The sequence below is a fragment of the Neoarius graeffei genome, chromosome 20 (assembly GCF_027579695.1).
Source record: "Neoarius graeffei isolate fNeoGra1 chromosome 20, fNeoGra1.pri, whole genome shotgun sequence".
Classification (NCBI taxonomy): Eukaryota; Metazoa; Chordata; class Actinopteri; order Siluriformes; family Ariidae; genus Neoarius; species Neoarius graeffei.
Genome location: NC_083588.1, coordinates 7,644,608 through 7,663,376, shown reverse-complemented (window position 1 = coordinate 7,663,376; position 18,769 = coordinate 7,644,608). Strand labels below are relative to the sequence as shown.

The 18,769-nt window shown below is 44.4% G+C and overlaps 1 protein-coding gene across 1 annotated transcript in view; it reads left to right on the top strand.

The window, feature by feature from the left end:
* LOC132868329 (uncharacterized) overlaps positions 1-18,769 on the top strand; it is an 86,124-nt gene that overhangs the window by 45,862 nt on the left and 21,493 nt on the right. Inside the window, exons 3-4 of the mRNA XM_060901189.1 lie at positions 13,372-13,442; positions 15,314-15,619. Of these exons, the coding sequence (XP_060757172.1) occupies positions 13,372-13,442; positions 15,314-15,619 (377 nt within the window). The remainder of the gene's footprint in view (positions 1-13,371; positions 13,443-15,313; positions 15,620-18,769) is intronic.

The following is an 18,769-nucleotide window of genomic DNA, read 5'->3' as shown; positions in this document are numbered from 1 at the left end:
AATTTAAACATTGTTGCACGTCATTCAAAAATGCTTGTTTTTTCCTTTTCTCCAATGCCATCAACAGATTCGAAATACATTCACAGAAAGGACACAGAAAGGAAGGCAGGAGAGTCCCAAATTTACCTCCATTCATGTTTTCGGGAAGAAATCCATGTGAAGAGGCTTCAAAATTCCACACAGACAGCAACCCAAGCTCAGACTTGAACTCAAGACCCTGGTGAGTTGTTAATTTGCACCCAGTTGTGAATGTGTTTAATTGAATATTACTGTATAACATGTCATGAATTGAATAATTCAGTTTTTTCTGAATTAATTCGATGAAGAACACCACAAACAATTCAACACTGGAGATTTATTTCCAGTTTATTTTGTGTGAATCAGCTGTCACAAGTATTATGTGCACTTTCTCCTCAGGTACAGTGAAGAAAAGTAAGGAAGTGAGTCTCCTATTATTCTGCGAGAGGAGACCCCCTGCGAGGGTCACGAGCCTTTGTTGAAATTATTTATTCAATTTGGTAGGTTTAATATGGTATATATTGGAGTTTGTAGCTTTTTCTTCTGGCCTTCTTTTGTCGTACTTCATAGGAAAAGTGCAACTGGTCATAAACTCTTAAAATATGTCTCGCCTTTTACATCACTTATTTTTTGAACATTGGTTTTATATTTTTGCAAACAAGAAAATTATTACTCCAGTATACTTTGCTTCGAGAATGTCTTCTGTTTTTAGGAAATAAAAACTTCAATTAAAGTTTAAAGTCAAAGTTTTAAGTAGTTACAGTGGTGTGAAGGTTGTAAGTGAACCAGGGGTTATTTGTGTAATATTAAGGAGTGCACCGGAAACAGAGACGCTGCTGTCCATGATGCAGGTGTTTCCTGAAGAGGCCTCTGAATATTCAGGCTGGTACAAGCTGACAGAAAGGCTACACTAACTCATAATCACTCTGTACAATTGTGGTGAGTAGAAAAGCATCTCAGAACGCACAACACGTCGAACCTTCAGGCAGATGGACGACAACAGCAGAACACCGCATGGGTTCCACTTGTGTCAGCCAAGAAAAGAAAGCTGAGGCTGCAGTGGGCACAGGGTCACCAAAATTACAGTTTGAGACTGGAAAAATGTCGCCTGGTCTGATGAATCTCAATTTCTGCTGAGGCACACAGAAGTAAAGGTCAGAATTTGGTGCCAACAGCATGAATCCATGGACCCAGCCGACCTTGTGTCAAGAGTCCAGGCTGGTGGAGGTGATATGATGGTGTGAGGAAGGGTTTCTTGGTACACTTTGGGTCCATTACTACCAATTGATCTTTAGTTGACTGCCACAGCCTGTTTGAGTATTGTTTTTGACCAAGTGCATCTCTTCATGGCCATAATTTGCCCACCTTTCCATGACAATTTCTGGTATGTCAGTGCCCCATGTCACAAAGCACAAGTCATCTCAAACTGGTTTCATGAATGTGAGAATTATTTTTCCATTGGTCTTCCCAGTCACTGGATCTGAATTCTATTGAACAACTTTAGGATGTGGTAGTGCTGGAAATTCACAGTTTGAAAGGGCACCTGAAAAATCTGAAAATTTCAGTTCTCAGTTCATGATGAACCTTGGTTGTTTTTGAACGGAATCGATGCCGTATGCTTGGGACTAAAGATGAAAAGGACCGTCCAGACTGTTGGCAGCAACAAGTCCAAAAGCCAGGGTCTGTCATGGTAGAGGGTTGTGTCAGGGCCCTTGGCTAAGGTACCTTACACTTCTGTGATGGCAGTATTAATGTACAAAAGTACATTGAGATTTTGGAACAATCGATGACAAAACTAGTCCTGGACTACATCCAAAGTGCTTTCCTAGGGCCAATAAAAGGTGAGCTGAATTTTGATCAACAACACTGTGAGCCTGCTCATCACTACACAGAGCCCCCTCTTTGCCACTCTAAAATTTGGAGCAGTGTCCCTTGTGTTGGCATGAGGAAAACCTCCACACCCAGTTCCCAAAACACGTATATAGGCTCCTCTTGGCACTGAGTGTCATAAGCCTGCTGTTGGTAGCTGTTTGCCCCCTGCTGCTGCTGTCTTGCAAGGAAGTGGACAGTTCTCATCCTGGCATTGAGGTTTTGTTCATAACCCAGTAGCATTTCAGATCTGCCATCTGTGTCTGGTGGTGTTCCAAACATCAGGTGCATGTGGGAACCTGAATAATGCCCGAATGTCAATACTGCCAGCATGAAACACATGGACTCCTGCACTGGCAGGAGAGACTCCCACAGCACAAAGTGGAAATGCTTGTCTCAATTGCACTGATGCCAGTTAGTATCAATGGCCAGCTGGATGGTGATGGGTTGTTCTGTTAAATCACTTAACAAGGCCATTGCTGTCTGGGTGCAGTGCTGATGCAAATGATACTGCCTGAGATTGTATCCACCCAGCACTGATATAGAAGGTGTTTGCATCCAGCCAAGCAACCACACTGCAAGTGCAGTGTAACCCTCCTTTATGGAGGATAAGCTGGTCTCTACCTCTCCTTTAATCACTTATGCAGCCTTGCCATCTCTGTGTTTTCCCCTTGCTAAAACCCCTTTCCTGAAGCTTTGAACAGTTCCATCAATCAGTGCCATATCTTCTTCTCTTGTTCTTGCTTAGATTCCAGCCATTCAGAATCATGGGAATTCCCTTGAACACTAGGCTGCCAGGACAAGGGGATAATATTCAAATGAAGGTGGACGGCAGACCAATAATTCTGCAGCATGATGATCCTGCATGCTATCTGTCCCTCTCACTCATTGAACAGCATCTTCCAGGTTATGGATGCATGGTCCATGTGCATGCTGAACACGCCATGCAGGACTCCTTGGCCAGTTGGTCAGAATTTGTACCATTGACCTATGAAAGCACACCATTCGCTGTCTCTTCTTTCCATCTGGAGCACCTCTGGAGTGCCAAGTGTGCAGGTCCAAGGAGCTGAACCAGTTGGAAACAGCAACACAGTCGTGGGCATCATTGGTGTGAGACAGTGGGTGAGAGTCTTGCTTTGTGACTCTGTGGAGGAAGTAGTAATCTGTGCAGAACCACATGCCCCCATCCTTCTTTTTCTTGACTGGCATGGCTGGGGCGGCCCATGTGCCACTTGTTGGGTCAATAATCCTTACTGTAGCTGTCTGCTTTATCTTTCACTCAACTACTTGTCCCGTGTCAAGGAGAGATAATGAAGGTGGAGGTGTTTTGGGGCTGTTGTATTGGTGTATGTGTGGTGCTCGACCAAGTCAGTCCAGACAGGCCTTGAACAGCTTTCTCAACTCCTGACAATCTGCTTCTTGGTATCTCTATTTCCTTCTCTGCTGCAGTTCTTTCACCTATTCTCTGGTCACTTAGGCAGCCTTGCTTGCTGCTGCTGTTGCTACTCTGAACTGAAACTTGATGTTACCTTGAGTCCTGTGGCAGTTGCTATGTATGGGTGGAGCACAGAAGATGGCAGGACAGAGCTCAGGTTGATAAACCATTTTATTGTCACACTTTTCAGTCTAACAACTTTGAATGACTTTTACAGACACACACACACACACACTCGGCGTCTGGTTCCAGGAAGAGCCCCTCTGCTCTCGCTCTCCCTCCTTAAGTAGGGCGCAGTCACTGGGAAGACACACAAACACAGGTTAATTGCTCTCAGGTGTAGTGTTTCTGCCACTTACCTTCCCTGACTCCGCCCTCCTGTCACAGACCGGCGCTTGACCACGCCCCCGCTGCCACATACCCCCACCGCCCGACTCAGGCCGGGCGGCTGTCCGGCCTGCAGCTGACCCCCCCCCCCCCCCCTTGACGGGAGAGGAAGTCCGCCATGACCATCTGCGCCCCCGGCCTGTGGACCACCTTGAAATTAAAGGGTTGGAGTGCCAGATACCAACGGGTGATCCGCGCGTTGGCATCCTTCATGCGGTGGAGCCACTGGAGGGGCACGTGGTCCGAACAGAGGGTGAAAGGGCGCCCTAGCAGGTAGTACCGGAGGGCGAGGACTGCCTATTTGATGGCCAGACACTCTCTATGGTGCTGTAGCGCCCCTCATGCACCGACAGCTTCCTGCTGATGTACAGGACAGGGCGGTCCTCCCCCTCCACCTCCTGGGACAAAACCGCCCCCAGCCCTCTGTCCGACACATCGGTCTGCAACATAAAGGGGAGAGAAAAGTCAGGGGAGTGTAAAAGTGGCCCCCCACACAGTGCAGCCTTTACCTCAGAAAAAGCCCACTGGCATTGCTCCGTCCACTGGACCGGATCTGGTGCCCCCTTTTTAGTGAGATCAGTCAGCGGGCTGGTGACGTCCAAATAATTAGGTATAAACCTACGATAATAGCCAGCCAGACCCAGGAACTGTCTCACCCCCTTTTTGGTCTTGGGCCTCGGGCAGGCCGCAATTGCTGCGGTCTTGTTAATTTGGGGACGCACCTGCCCGTTGCCTAAGTGGAAGCCCAGATACCGTACTTCCACCCGTCCAATCGCACACTTCTTCGGGTTGGCTGTGAGACCCGCTCGCCTCAGCGACCTAAGGACAGCCCTTAGGTGTTCAAGGTGCCTTGGCCAGTCATTACTATATATGATGTCGTCGAGGTCGGTGGCCGCATAGGTGGCATGGGGGCAGAGGACCCTGTCCATCAGCCGCTGAAACGTAGCGGGCGGCCCAAACAGCCCAAACGGAAGTGTGACGAATTGGTGTAAACCAAACGGTGTGGAAAAGGCCGTTTTTTATCGGGATAGTGGAGTCAAGGGGATCTGCCAATATCCCTTCGTCAAATCCAGCGTTGAATAAAAGCGAGCCGTGCCGAGTCGATCGAGCAACTTATCAATACGACGCATTGGGTACGCGTCGAATTTAGACACCACGTTGACTTTTCCGTAGTCCACACAGAACCGGACTGACCCGTCGGCCTTGGGTACCAAGACCACCGGGCTGCTCCAGTCACTGTGGGACTCGTCGACGATGCCCATTTCGAGCATGGTCTCAAGTTCTTCCCGAACCACCTTTTTTTTGTTTTCGGGTAGCCTGTAAGGGCGGCTACGCACTACCACCCCTGGGGGCATCTCTATGTGGTGCTCTATGAGGTTAGTGTGACCGGGCAGGGGCGAGAACACATCCGAAAACTCGGTCTGCAACTGGGCGACCTCCGTGAGTTGGGTCGGGGAGAGGTGGTCTCCACAGGGGACCAGAGAGGTATGTGATGCCAATGCCCCTTTTTGAACCTCCGGCCCCAGCTCCGCCTTCTCCAGAACCACCAACACCAATGCCACGGGGACCTCCTCATTCCAGAGTTTAAGCAGATTGAGGTGGTAAATCTGTAGCGCCCCACCCCTGTCCGTTCGCCTCACCTCATAGTTGACGTCCCTGACTCGCCATGTGACCTCAAAGGGTCCTTGCCACTTGGCGATCAATTTTGAGCTCGACGTGGGCAATAGTACGAGTACCTTATCTCCTGGTGTGAACTCCCTAAGGTGTGTACCCTTGTTGTACAGGCGGGCTTGCCATTCTTGGGCCTGCTGCAAATTCTCCTGGGTTAGGTGGGTGAGGGTGTGGAGTTTTCCGTGCAGGTCCATAACGTATTGAATTTCATTTTTGCTTTGTGAAGGTCCCTCCTCCCAATTTTCCCACAGCACATCTAGAATGCCACGCGGCTTACGCCCATATAATAATTCGAACGGGGAGAACCCCGTGGAGGCTTGGGGGACCTCTTGCACTGAAAACAGCAAGGGCTCGAGCCACTTATCCCAATTACGTGCGTCCTCACTTACGAATTTTTTAATTATATTCTTGAGGGTGCGATTGAACCGTTCCACTAAACCGTCCATTTGTGGGTGATACACGCTGGTGCGGATTGGCTTAATCCCCAATAACCCATACAGTTTGCGCAGTGTCCGTGTCATAAACGTGGTGCCTTGATCAGTCAGAATCTCTTTCGGGATTCCAACTCGGGAGATAATGCGGAAGAGTGCCTCAGCAATACTGCGTGCTGAGATATTGCGCAGAGGCATTGCTTCCGGGTATCGCGTTGCATAGTCCACCAGAACTAATATAAAGCGGTACCCTCGTGCTGACCGATCTAATGGCCCGACGAGATCCATCCCAACTCTTTCAAACGGGGTCTTGATTAATGGAAGAGGGCGCAAAGGCGCTTTTGGAATGGCCGCTGGATTCACTAAGTGGCATTTGCGGCACGCCGTACACCACCTACGGACATCCCCGCGAATCCCCGGCCAATAGAATCGGGCCATTATTCAGGCTAGTGTCTTATCCTGCCCTAGGTGTCCAGCCATGGGATTAAAGTGAGCTGCCTGGAATACCAATTCCCGGCGGCTCTTTGGAATTAAAAGCTGCGTGACTCACTCTTTAGTTTGAGTGTCCTGCATCACTCGGTATAACCTATCCTTCATAATTGCGAAGTAGGGAAAGGACGGGGTGGCGTTCGGCTGGAGCGTTTGACCATCGATTACTCTCACTTGGTCAAACGCATGTCGCAGAGTCTTGTCTCGTGACTGCTCTAATGGGAAATCTGTGAGAGATTCCCCAATAGAGAGAGGAGGAGCCGGCGGCTCCTCACTCTGACGCGGAGATGATGTAGACTGCTATGTGACAGCTGCTCCCACCAAAGCGACACCGGGACCTCCCCCTGTTAAATGGCAGGACCCACTCTCTACTAAGTGTGTCATTAAACCCCGAAATCCCAGCCAATCAGTCCCCAAAATTAAAGAGTGGGTAAAGCGAGGATTAACCGCCGCCTTCACTATAAATTTTTCCCCTCGGAAAAAAATGTGGACTGACACCAAAGGGTAGCTGTGAACGTCCCCATGCACACACAACACCTTCACCCCCTGTGCACCCCCCAATGCCTCGTGTTGCACTAGGCTTTGGTGAATTGAGGTCTGATTACAACCAGAATCCACCAACACCTGATATGTATCCCCTTGGATACTCACCGGTATGCGATACGCTCCGGCCTGATCGAGGGCGGCTTCTGGCGTGTCGGGGATCCGAACCACCGCGCCCACCTCCATTGCCGTGCACTGCTGTTGGAGGTGGCCCGGTTCCCCGCAGCGCCAGCAAACTGGCCCAGGCTTCCTCTCTGCACCGGTGTTCTGGGGCTCACTCACCTGAGGGGGGGAGAGACGGACACAGAAGGGCGAAACGGGAGGGCACCACGGGTGCGGCGGGCCGGCTGGAGTGGCGCCGGCCCCCGCCTCCGCGGTGGGGGAATGGGGCGAGGATGGTACACAGAAGGAGGGAGAGAGAGAGAGAAGAGGAGAGAAGAGAAGTGACTGTCTGCTGTCCTGTTGCCGGAACAGCCGCCAAATGGTCCTCCGCCAGCTCGATGGCCTGATCCAGCGACGCTGGGCGGTGGCACTGGACCCACTCCGCGGTTCCTGTGGGCAAGCGCGCGATGAACTGCTCCAGCACCACCTGCTCGATGATCTCCTCGGCGTCGCGGTTGTTGGCCCTCAGCCACCGCCAGCAGGCGAGGGCGTGGACCAGGTCGGTGAACGGGGAAGAGTCCATGGGGCGGTTCGGCATTCTGCGCTCCAGATCCCGGGTTTCGGCACCACTGTGGCAGTTCCTATGTATGGGCGGAGCACAGAAGACGGCAGGACAGAGCTCAGGTTGATAAACCGTTTTATTGTCACACTTTTCAGTCTAACAACTTTGAATGACTTTTACAGACACACACACACACATACACACACACTTGGCGTCTGGTTCCGGGAAGAGCCCCTCTGCTCTCGCTCTCCCTCCTTAAGTAGGGCGAGGTCACTGGGAAGACACACAAACACAGGTTAATTGCTCTCAGGTTTAGTGATTCTGCCACTTACCTTCCCTGACTCCGCCCTCCTGTCACAGACCGGCGCTTGACCATGCCCCCGCTGCCACAAGTCCACCATGTTCAGACATGTTTTCCCGGCATTCTCTCTTGTTGTCCCCCCACATTCCCCTGGCATTGCGTGTATCAGAGCCTTGAAATGAAGCTTAAAAAACAGAGGGTTGGGATGGTCTCTCACACAGGTCTAGTTTGGATTTGAATGACAGCCACTCTTGTGACATTGGTTTTCTGCAACTTTTGCTGCTCTGGATTTTCAGAAACAAACTGAACTATTGTTTGGACCACGCACCTTGTGAAACTGCTCAGATACATTGCTACTCTGACTGAGCTGCTCCAATGGCACCCCAGCCCCACAATACAGTGTCTTGAAAAATTATTAATTATTCATCCCCCTTGATGTTTGTCCTATTTTGTTGCATTACAAACTGCAATTAAAATGGATTTTTTTTTTTTTTGGGGGGGGGAGGTAGCTCCATTTGATTTCCACAACATGCCTACCAGTTTAAAGGTGAAAATTTTGTTTTATTGTGACACTATAATTCAAATGAAAAAACAGAAATCTGGAGTGTGCAGAGGTATTCACCCCCCTTTCGTATGAAACCCCTAAATAAGAGGCTGGTCCAACCAATTAACATCCTGAGTCACATAATTAGTTGATTAAGATCCACCTGGGTGCCATCAAAATGTCATATGATCTGTCACAGGATGTCTGTATTAATCAACCTGTTCTGGAAGGGGCCTGACTCTGCAACACTCTGCAAGCAACATGAAAACCAAAGAGCACTCCAGACAGGTCAGAGACAAAGTTGTGGAAAAGTTTAGATCAGGGTTGGGTTGTAAAAATAAATACCAAACTTTGAATATCCCAGGGAGCACCATTAAATCCATTATAGCAAAATGGAAAGAATATGTCATAACAACAAACCTGATAAGAGAAGGCCACCCACCAAAACTCACAGACCAGGCAAGGAGGGCATTAATCAGAGATGCAACAAAGACACCAAAGATAACACTGAAGGAGCTGCACAGATCCACAGTGGAGATGGGAGTATCTGTCCAGAAGGCCATTTTAAGTCATACATTCCACAGAGCGGGGCTCTATGGAAGAGCAGCCAGGAAAAAAAAAATCATTGCTTCAGAAAACACATTTGGAGTTTGCCCGACAACATGTGGCAAACTCCCCAAACACATGGAGGAAGATTCTCTGGTCAAATGAGACTAAAATTGAACTTTTTGGCCATCATGGGAAACACTACGTGTGGCGGAAACCCAATACCCTGAGAACACCATTCCTATGGTGAAGCATGGTGGTGGCAGCATCATGCTGTGGGGATGTTTTTTATCTGCAGGGACAGGAAAGCTGGTCAGGATAGAAGGAAAAATGGATGAACCTAAATACAGCTCAGTTCTGGAGGAAAACCTGTTTGAGTCAGCCAGAGGGTTTGAGACTGGAACGAAGGTTCTCTTTCCAGCAGGACAATGATCCTAAACATATTGCTAAATTTACACTGGAATGGTTTAAAGGGAAACATTTAAATGTCTTGGAATGGCCTAATCAAAGCCCAGGCCTCAATCCAACTGAGAATCTGTGGCATCACTTGAAGATTGCTGGACCCCAATGCAACACATCCAACTTGAAGGAGTTGGAGCAGTTTTGCTTTGAGGAATGGGCAAAATTCCCAGTGGCTAGATGTGCTAAGCTAAGAGCGACAGACCCTGAGAGACTTGCAGCTGTAATTGCAGCAAAAGGTGGCTCGACAAAATATTGACTTGGGGGTGAATACCAATCACACTCCAAATTTCTCTTTTTTCATCTCAATTATTGTTTGTTACAATAAAACAACAATTTTCACCTTTAAAATGGTAGGCATGTTTGTAAATCGAATGGTGCTCACCCCCAGAAATCCATTTTAATTGCAGGTTGGAATGTAACAAAACAGGACAAACACCAAGGGGGATGAATACTTTTGCAAGAGACTGTACATGGGTCCTTAATGGAAGCGAGCCATAACTTGTTCTGGTGCAGTCAGCACCTACAGTGGTGCTTGAAAGTTTGTAAACCCTTTATAATTTTCTCTATTTCTGCATAAATATGATCTAAAACATCATCAGATTTTCACACAAATCCTAAAAGTCGAGAAAGAGAACCCAGTTAAACAAATGAGACACAAATAGTATGCTTGGTCATTTATTTATTGAGGAAAATGATCCAATATTACGTATCTGTGAGTGGCAAAAGTATGTGAACCTCTAGGATGAACCAGTGATTTCAAGGTGAAAATAAAGTCAGGTGTTTTCAATCAATGGGATGACAATCAGGTGTGAGTGGGCACCCTGTTTTATTTAAAGAACAGGGATCTGTCAAAATCTGATCTTCACAACACATGTTTGTGGAAGTGTATCATGGGACAAACAAAGGAGATTTCTGAGGACCTCAGAAAAAGTGTTGTTGATGCTCATCAGGCTGGAAAAGATGACAAAACCATCTCTAAAGAGTTTGGACTCCACCAATCCACAGTCAGACAGATTGTGTACAAATGGAGGAAATTCAAGACCATTGTTACCATCCCCAGGAGTGGTCGACGAACAAAGGTCACTCTGAGAGCAAGACGTGTAATAGTCGGCGAGGTCATAAAGGACCCCAGGGCAACTTCCAAGCAACTGAAGGCCTCTCTCACATTGGCTAATGTTAATGTTCATGAGTCCACCATCAGGAGTATACTGAACAACAATGGTGTGCATGGCAGGGTTGCAAGGAGAAAGCCACTGTTCTCCAAAAAGAACATTGCTGCTCGTCTGCAGTTTGCTAAAGATCATGTGGACAAACCAGAAGGCTATTGGAAAAATGTTTTGTGGACGGATGAGACCAAAATAGAACTTTTTGTTTTCAATGAGAAGCATTATGTTTGCAGAAAGGAAAACACTGCATTCCAGCATAAGGACCTTATCCCATCTGTGAAACATGGTGGTGGTAGTATCATGGTTTGGGCCTGTTTTGCTGCATCTGGGCCAGGACGGCTTGCTATCTTTGATAGAACAATGAATTCTGAAATATACCAGCAAATTCAAAAAGAAAATGTCAGGACATCTGTCCATGAACTGAATCTCAATAGAAGGTGGGTCATGCAGCAAGACAATGACCCTAAGCACACAAGTCGTTCTACCAAAGAATGGTTAAAGAAGAATAAAGTTAATGTTTTGGAATGGCCAAGTCAAAGTCCTGACCTTAATCCAGTCAAAATGCTGTGGAAGGACCTGAAGCGAGCAGTTCATGTTAGGAAACCCACCAACATCCCAGAGATGTCAGTGATAGAGAGCATGCGTGTCCTCCTGCCTGTAATATGCTTCATGATGACATTGACAATTGGGTGGCACAGCGGTGCAGTATGTGGCATTGCTGCTTCACTGGTGAACATTTACATTGGTGTTAATTTGTGTGAGGAATGGTGACCTGATGTTGTCCCATCCAGGGTGCTTTCCCTTCCAGGGTGAATTCTCCCATCCTGTCGTGTTGCCAGAATAAATTGAAAAGAATAAAGTGATTACTGAAGACCAATGAAATGAAAATGAGAGTGGACATAATTTAGACCCAAAGAAATTAAGCACGAGATGGGAAAGTTGATGAAGCTGGAGAGAGATACACAGAGTAACAGTGTGCTTTTTTTCAGCAGTTGAATCTACATCCAGTTGGCAAGTCTACCTTAAAATGTAAAGGAGGACTTAGGATTGCTGTGGAGGGATGAAAGAAAGAATAGAAGGGTGAGATAGGTGTCACGGAAAAGCGATTCAGTACTGTACTTTTGCAGTTGAGTCCACAGAACAAGTTTCATCACTTTCCCTGAAAAGATGTTGGAGTTGTAAAATCATTGGTCTCTGATGGGAAGATATTGGAATGAAAAAGAAAGGACCAAAGAGGAGCAGAGAAAAAGTAATGCAGTATTGACCTAAGTCATGACAACTTAACGATATATACCAACTTCGATGGTCCTAGCTTTTAATCTCAAGGAACAATTAGGCTTTGAAAAATGAACCGAAGCCAATGGGAGGAAAAGTGAAGAATAAAAAAATAGAAAGCAGGAGTTATAGAGGGAAGAAAAGGGCTTTGTAACATTTCCCAGAACAGGTCGAGCAAGTTTGAAAATGTTCCCATTCAAAGTCTATGGGGAAAATACAGACGGATAGAGGGATAAAAAAGATGGATGCCGATGGAATATCAAAAAGAAAAGACCGACAAAACATTTTGAATGAAGTTTCTCCTGAAATGGCACTTGCATTATTAAAATAGAAGAAGAATAAGAAGCCTAGAGATCACAATTAGTGGTTGTAAAACAAAGCATATTTAATTTAAATCATTAATTTTATTAGTAGTATTTTGATGTAATTATTTTTGCAATTATAATTCTGAATGAATAATTTATATTAATTAGAGGATTCAAGGAAGTTCATTAGTTCGTATTAATTAAATAAATAAACAATACCATTTCCTCGAATGGAGTACAGTCAAATACATGTGTATTATGTGATAAAGAAGGGGAAAAAACTACTTGGTGGAAAAGAAAAATCCATTTGAGGCTTGCAGGCACAGATATTGGTTTTTGCTCGATTGCTCCGAGGTTTTAACCAACGTGATACTTACTTTGACTACTGGGGAAAAGGAACTCAAGTGACTGTGACCTCAGGTAAGTGTTTTAATGTTCTTGTTTTTATTTCGAAACAAATATCGATTTAAAGAAGAATACAAACATAAAAGCTCAAGGCTGTCTGAGTCGTCCGTAAAAAAAATAATAATAATAATAAATTAAAAAGAGGGAGAAAATAGTGACCGCTCTGCAAAAACAGAGCCTCGGGACAATTTTGTACAGAGACGCAGCCACTTTACTCACTGTGAGCAGCTACTCCTACTTTGACTACTGGGGAAAAGGAACTCAAGTGACCGTGACTTCAGGTAGGATTACATTTATTAGACACGTTTAATATCACCTTACATTTACAACATTTTATAAAATAGATATTAGGCTCCACTTTTGGTCCCCATATTGTCCGAGTAGCGCCTTAAACTTTCTCACTGTGCCGCTGCTTTTGATTACTGGGGAAAGGGAACGACGGTGACTGTGACTTCAGGTAAGAAATTCAAACCAAACCTCTTTCGATTCGCCTCCTCGAACACCAACAATATTACAAGAAAAACTGGAATAATTATATATTGTTTCTTGTGAAAAAGTCGCACTTCATTTCAAAGAGATATATTTATCTGATTGTTGGGGAAAATTAAGAAAATAGCACGTCCGTGTATGTTTTTTAATGTGCGTTTATTATTATTATTATTATTATTATTATTATTATTATTATTATTATTATTATTATGTGCTGTAAAGTTTTAATCCTGAATATAAAATGACACCTGGTGGATCTTTAACGCTGAGAAACTTTACAACTTTTCGGATCTGATTTTTGTGAGTGACTTTGAGACATGATCAGTAATATATCGTTAGATCGGACAGCAGGTGTTTTTGAACGATGTCAGAGTGGATTTGTGTCACTGTGACTACGCTTTTGACTACTGGGGAAAGGGAACGACGGTCACCGTTACTTCTGGTAAGAGCCACATCTTAATCTATTCGTGCCGTGAAACCAACATGAAACTTTTTTCCCCTTATTTTCTTTTCTTTAAAAAAGATCAGACTGTAGACTGGTGGTAATGACTGTGCGCTGTGAGGTTTTCTCATGAGCCTGGACTACTCTTCTGGAGAAAACACAGAAAATAACGCTTCAGTTCTCTTCAAACTTTAAAAATGTTCACTTCAAGGTTTTGCGTTTTCAAGGTCAGTTTTAGTAAATATGATAATGCTGTTAATATCCTACAAGATCGCGTTTTTTCTGGTTAAAACAAAAACCTTTTTTATTTTTTAAATAAGATGTCGGATATTTTCAGCGTTTCATTGAATAAAGTTCTCTATTTGGTTGATTTATAATGATGCGCGTCTGAAGCGTCAGTGAGCGCGATAATGTCCCTGGTTTGGTTTGGTTTGGTTGAGTTGAGTTGAGTGGATTGAGGTGGGCTGTGAGCTTGAACACTGTGGAACTGGGCTTCTGATTACTGGGGAAGAGACTCAGCTGCCACCGGAACAAGCGGTCAGTAATTCAGAGATTTGACCTTCAGCTTTATTTCTGTCATAAAGCGAGATTTAATGGTCTAAAATGTAAAGCTGGGGGAAAGTTAAGGGACTTTAAAAAGTCGGTTATTTGCATCATATTTTAGGGCTTTTTTTCTCATTATAAGTTTGCGAGACGATTGTATTTAAAGTCAGTGAATGATTATTAATAAAGTGTGCATGAATGTGATGAGTTCCTGCTTTAGACGGATTTGTGGAGAGGAATAATGGAGGGAAAAGTGGGGAAAGAAGAGACAGAAAATCCCTTTAACGTTCTGTGTTTGTTTTCGCTTCTTCTCATCGTTTATAAAATAATTTGGTGTGAAAAATCTGAACGATTTGAAATGATGGATTTATTTTGTTTTGCGCTTTTCTGCTTTAGAGGAGTCCGTTGTTTCAAAGGAGCGTAAATGCAGAATTAGTATAAAACATAAAGAGAGATTCTGTGGAAGAAAATCCTGACAAATAATCCGAGTAGGTTTACTGATAATAATAATAATAATAATAATAATAATAATAATAATAATAATAATAATAATAATGTATTTAGCCTTTGCTTTGTGTTTTGTTGCTTATTATGAGTCAGTTGGTTCAAGTCGCCGACCTTCATGGTGTAGAATTCTCTATAAATAAATAAATAAATCGGTCGAACTCTGAGTAAATGCTTTCGATTTGTTTTAAGAGACTAAATTGTATTTATTAAAACGGAGTTTTATAAATGTGTTTTTTTATCATGTAAATAAATTAATTTCAACAAAACTAATTAATTGTCTCAAGTTTTGAAAATTCGGCACAATTCGTTTATTCCGACAACGAATTAAATCGTAAGGGCGGGGTTAGTGATCGGAACCTTTTTCCGGCCCACAGCGTCGATCTGAAATGAACGAATAAAATCTCATTCAGGTGGAAAACTGCGGCCGGAGTTTGCGCGAGCGGTGAGACCGAGTTTCTCATGTTACCGTGTGTGTGTGTGTGTGTGTGTGTGTGTGTGTGTGTGTGTGTGTGTGTGTGTGTGTGTAAAATAAGTATAATTATTGCAGTTAAACATTCGAATGTATAATAATTATTAATCATTAGTCTGAATGAATTGTAGATGATTAATAATTTAAAATGGAGGCCAATAAAAATGTCCGTGTGTTCTCTGATTGGAAAGGAGAATAAAGTCCACTTTGAAAAGGGAAGGAGAGAAAAAAAAATGTTGATTTGGGAATAAAATCGGTTGCATTTGAAGCTTCCAGGCGCAGAATAAATCTCGTGTTGGTTTGCGGCTCTGTTTATCTCCCGATCTGATCTGTCTGATCTATCTATCTACAGCAGTGCCAAGCGCGCCGAAGTCCCTGTTTCCCGTGTGGCAGTGCGGCTCGTCCCCGGACGGTTACGTCACTCTGGGCTGCATCACGAGCGATTTGGCCACCGCCGACGGACTGAGCTTCAAATGGACGGATGCGAGCGGGAGCGCGCTGACTGACTTCGTGCAATACCCGGCGGTGCGCGCGACCGGAGGCTTCACCTCGGTGAGCAACGCGCGCGTCAAGGCTGCCGACTGGGACCAGAGCAAGAAGTTCACGTGCGAAGTGAAAAATAGCCTCGGTTCCAAAGAAGCGACCTTACAAAAGATAGGTAAGACAGAAACACCTGAAAACACCCTTTTTTTTTTCCAATCGGTGGCCACTTGATTAAGAAACCTACACCTGCCCCATACACACACTCCCAGAAACAAACTGGGACTAAACCTTGTCACTGGGGTGGAACCGTCAGGGGAACAGTTTTTAGCCCTTCAGTCTGTATCTTTTCCGTGGAAACGTGAATATAGTGCACATTTTAAAAGAATGTAACATCCATAATTGGACCTTAAAGCCCCTGGATGTGCAGCACATTTATAGCTTTACTCTGAAAACTAATGAAAGGGACTCGACATGCACCTTCCTTGGTAAGATGGACATATTCAAGGTAGAACAGACGAGCCCTTGATGGTATCACCCCAGTGACAAGAGAGAACAGTTTGTGTCTAGATTACAGGATTACTGACACTGGATATGGGAGGTGGATTTGATGAAATGGTCAGTGAATGTAAACACACATTATATATAATGCCTCGGAAGCAAGCAAACAGTAATAAATATGCTACAACGTGTATAACTATGCTTAAACACTGATGATCATGTTATCTTCTGTACTCCATTTGAAAGTGTTTCTTCAACACGGTTTTAGCGAGCGCTGAAGTGAAGTTCCTGTAAAACTCCATCATTTAAAAAGAAGAATTGAAACCAACCATTTAATCGTGATAGACTGAAGTTTCTTTTCTCTCCTGGCACCAATCAGAGTTTGTGGTTAGTCAATCCAAAAGATCAAAAATTCAGATCCGACACTTTGACTGTTTTCCCAGCAGCCTCAAAGGCCAGAGAGATGGCGATGACTTGAGAATAATTAGTGTGAATATTTCTCTCAGCTCCATGTGTAATCTAACTCCAGTCTCGGTGTGAGCATTATTCTTTGAGAAAACTCTGCACAGAACTTGAAATTAGACTGCAAATTAGACAAGAATAAATGTCTACGGTACAACAGTTTCAATTCCTTCGAGTCCTTTTCAAAGAGGATGTTGCATGTTTAATCACACCGAGACAGTCTGCTTTGGCCATTTAAAGTGTCTGACGAAAAGTTTATTATTCCTAAAATGTCTGTCCATTTTTTCAATCAGCACCGGAATATTTCATATCCACAGTCAAACACTTTAAATTCCAAAGCTGACGTACACTGTGTGCTCTTTCTCTGCCAATGCTCAACAAAGCCTGTTCCCTTTTTTTCACCTGTAGCTTATGACTTCTCGCATGCTTGTTGCTACAGTATGTTCTCAAAAATCCTTGCAAAACTTTGCTGTGGCATCAACAGTTATGAGATCGATTCGATTTTACAGACTGGGAAACTCTAATTGAAGGGGTTCTCGGCCTCAGTCCCAGAGATTCAGTGCTCTGTACAGTTCAGAGTTTTCTCCTGAACCCTGCTCGAATCCATCCATGTCATTTGTTTAGCCAGAAAGAAAACATGAGGGGTGCTGTGATAGGAAAATACTCAGCAATTTGGTGATTGACAATGTTTGATCCCTCTCGAAGTTAATAAGAAAAATATATCCACAGCTTCTTTTACTGAGAAACCGGAAATTTCAATATTCCAAGTTTCAACGTAGAATATGTAAGAATTTGACAGCACTGATATCCATTCAGATATTATTTGGTCGAAAAAAAATGCACTTTTTGTAGACTTGATATACTGTGGCAACACAATCTATTCCTCAACTGCAAAACCTGCTGTGCCCATTGCTGCTGCATATGGACCTGTGTGTGTTTTTTGCAGATGTGATCGAGCACCCCCCTACATCTCTGCTTCTAACAACTCCCACCCAAAAAGAACTAGACAATGGAACAGCTACCTTCATCTGCTTAGCTGCACATTTTTCGCCTAAATCACACACGTTTAAGTGGACTCTTGAAAACCGGGACCTCGGTTCGAAGGTCAAAGGCACCATATTAAGCCAGGATAAAGGTGCTTACACTGCCATAAGTATTTTGGAAATCGGGGCCTACGAATGGACGGGTTCATCATCTCCAGTGAAGTGCGAATTCCAGCAGAAGAAATGGAAAGGATCCGAAGAGGCGAATTATGGTACGTGTTATACGATTCTTCTACTCCTACTTTGATGACTTTTACCTACCAATTTGAAACCTGTCCAAACAGCTGAATGACTCACTTCTTCTAAAGAAGCAGTCAGTTTTACTGAACTAAATGAAAACTTCCTGTGATGGGGTTTGAGCTTGATGGTACTCTCACACCATAATATGAGAGGCTGTTTTTAAGGAAAGACTACAAAGCACTTGTGAAATGCTGTCATTGGAAACTGAGTTATTTATCAGTTATGATTATTTTGTTTAATCTGCATTAAAACTTTGTAGAATCTGAAAATGTACCATATATTAATCTATTCACTGTTTTTTTTTTATTCAAATACTTGCTTGTTTCATGAAAAAAAAAATTCGACACCTTCTTTACAGTGTCAGTTCCAGTTCCAAAGCAGCCCGAGGTGATCATCTTCCCACCTTCCACCAGGGACATACTGTTCGATCGCGCCGGCGAGCTCGAGTGCAGGACCGACTTGGATTCGGGTTTCAGGAGCATTAAATGGATTAATGACGAGGGTGAGGAGCTCTCTTCTGTCAAAAAAGTCTCAACGGATTCCAAGGTCAGACTCATCACCTCGATCAGTTTCGATGACTGGAGCAAAGGCACCAATTTCACCTGCGAGGTGGAAAATTCAGCGTTCATCCAGCAGTATAAATCAGTCGTCTACCAAAGAACGAGTGGTAGGAAATGCTTTTATTACTTATATAAACTCTTGCTCTTAATTTGTCTGATAAATCTCTGAGGAATTTCTTTTAGGAAGCAGAAACGCATTCTCAGAGGTGATCTCTAATAATATTGAAATTGTGTCCATATTCTGATTTGAGTTCACGCATGACCAATGTTCCTGAACACTGAAACTGACCTTAACTGTGATTTCATGTTTGTAGGCGAAAAACACTGCCCCAAGGTTTACTTGCTCCCTCCACCAGAGAGACCAGGCAAATCGGTGACCCTGACTTGCTATGTAAAAGACTTCTACCCTAAGGAGGTGTATGTGTCTTGGCTTGTTGACGATAATCAAGTGGACGATGCGAAAGGCTATAAGCACAACACCACTCGGGTTCTCGAGAGAGACCACCTGTTTTCAGTGTACAG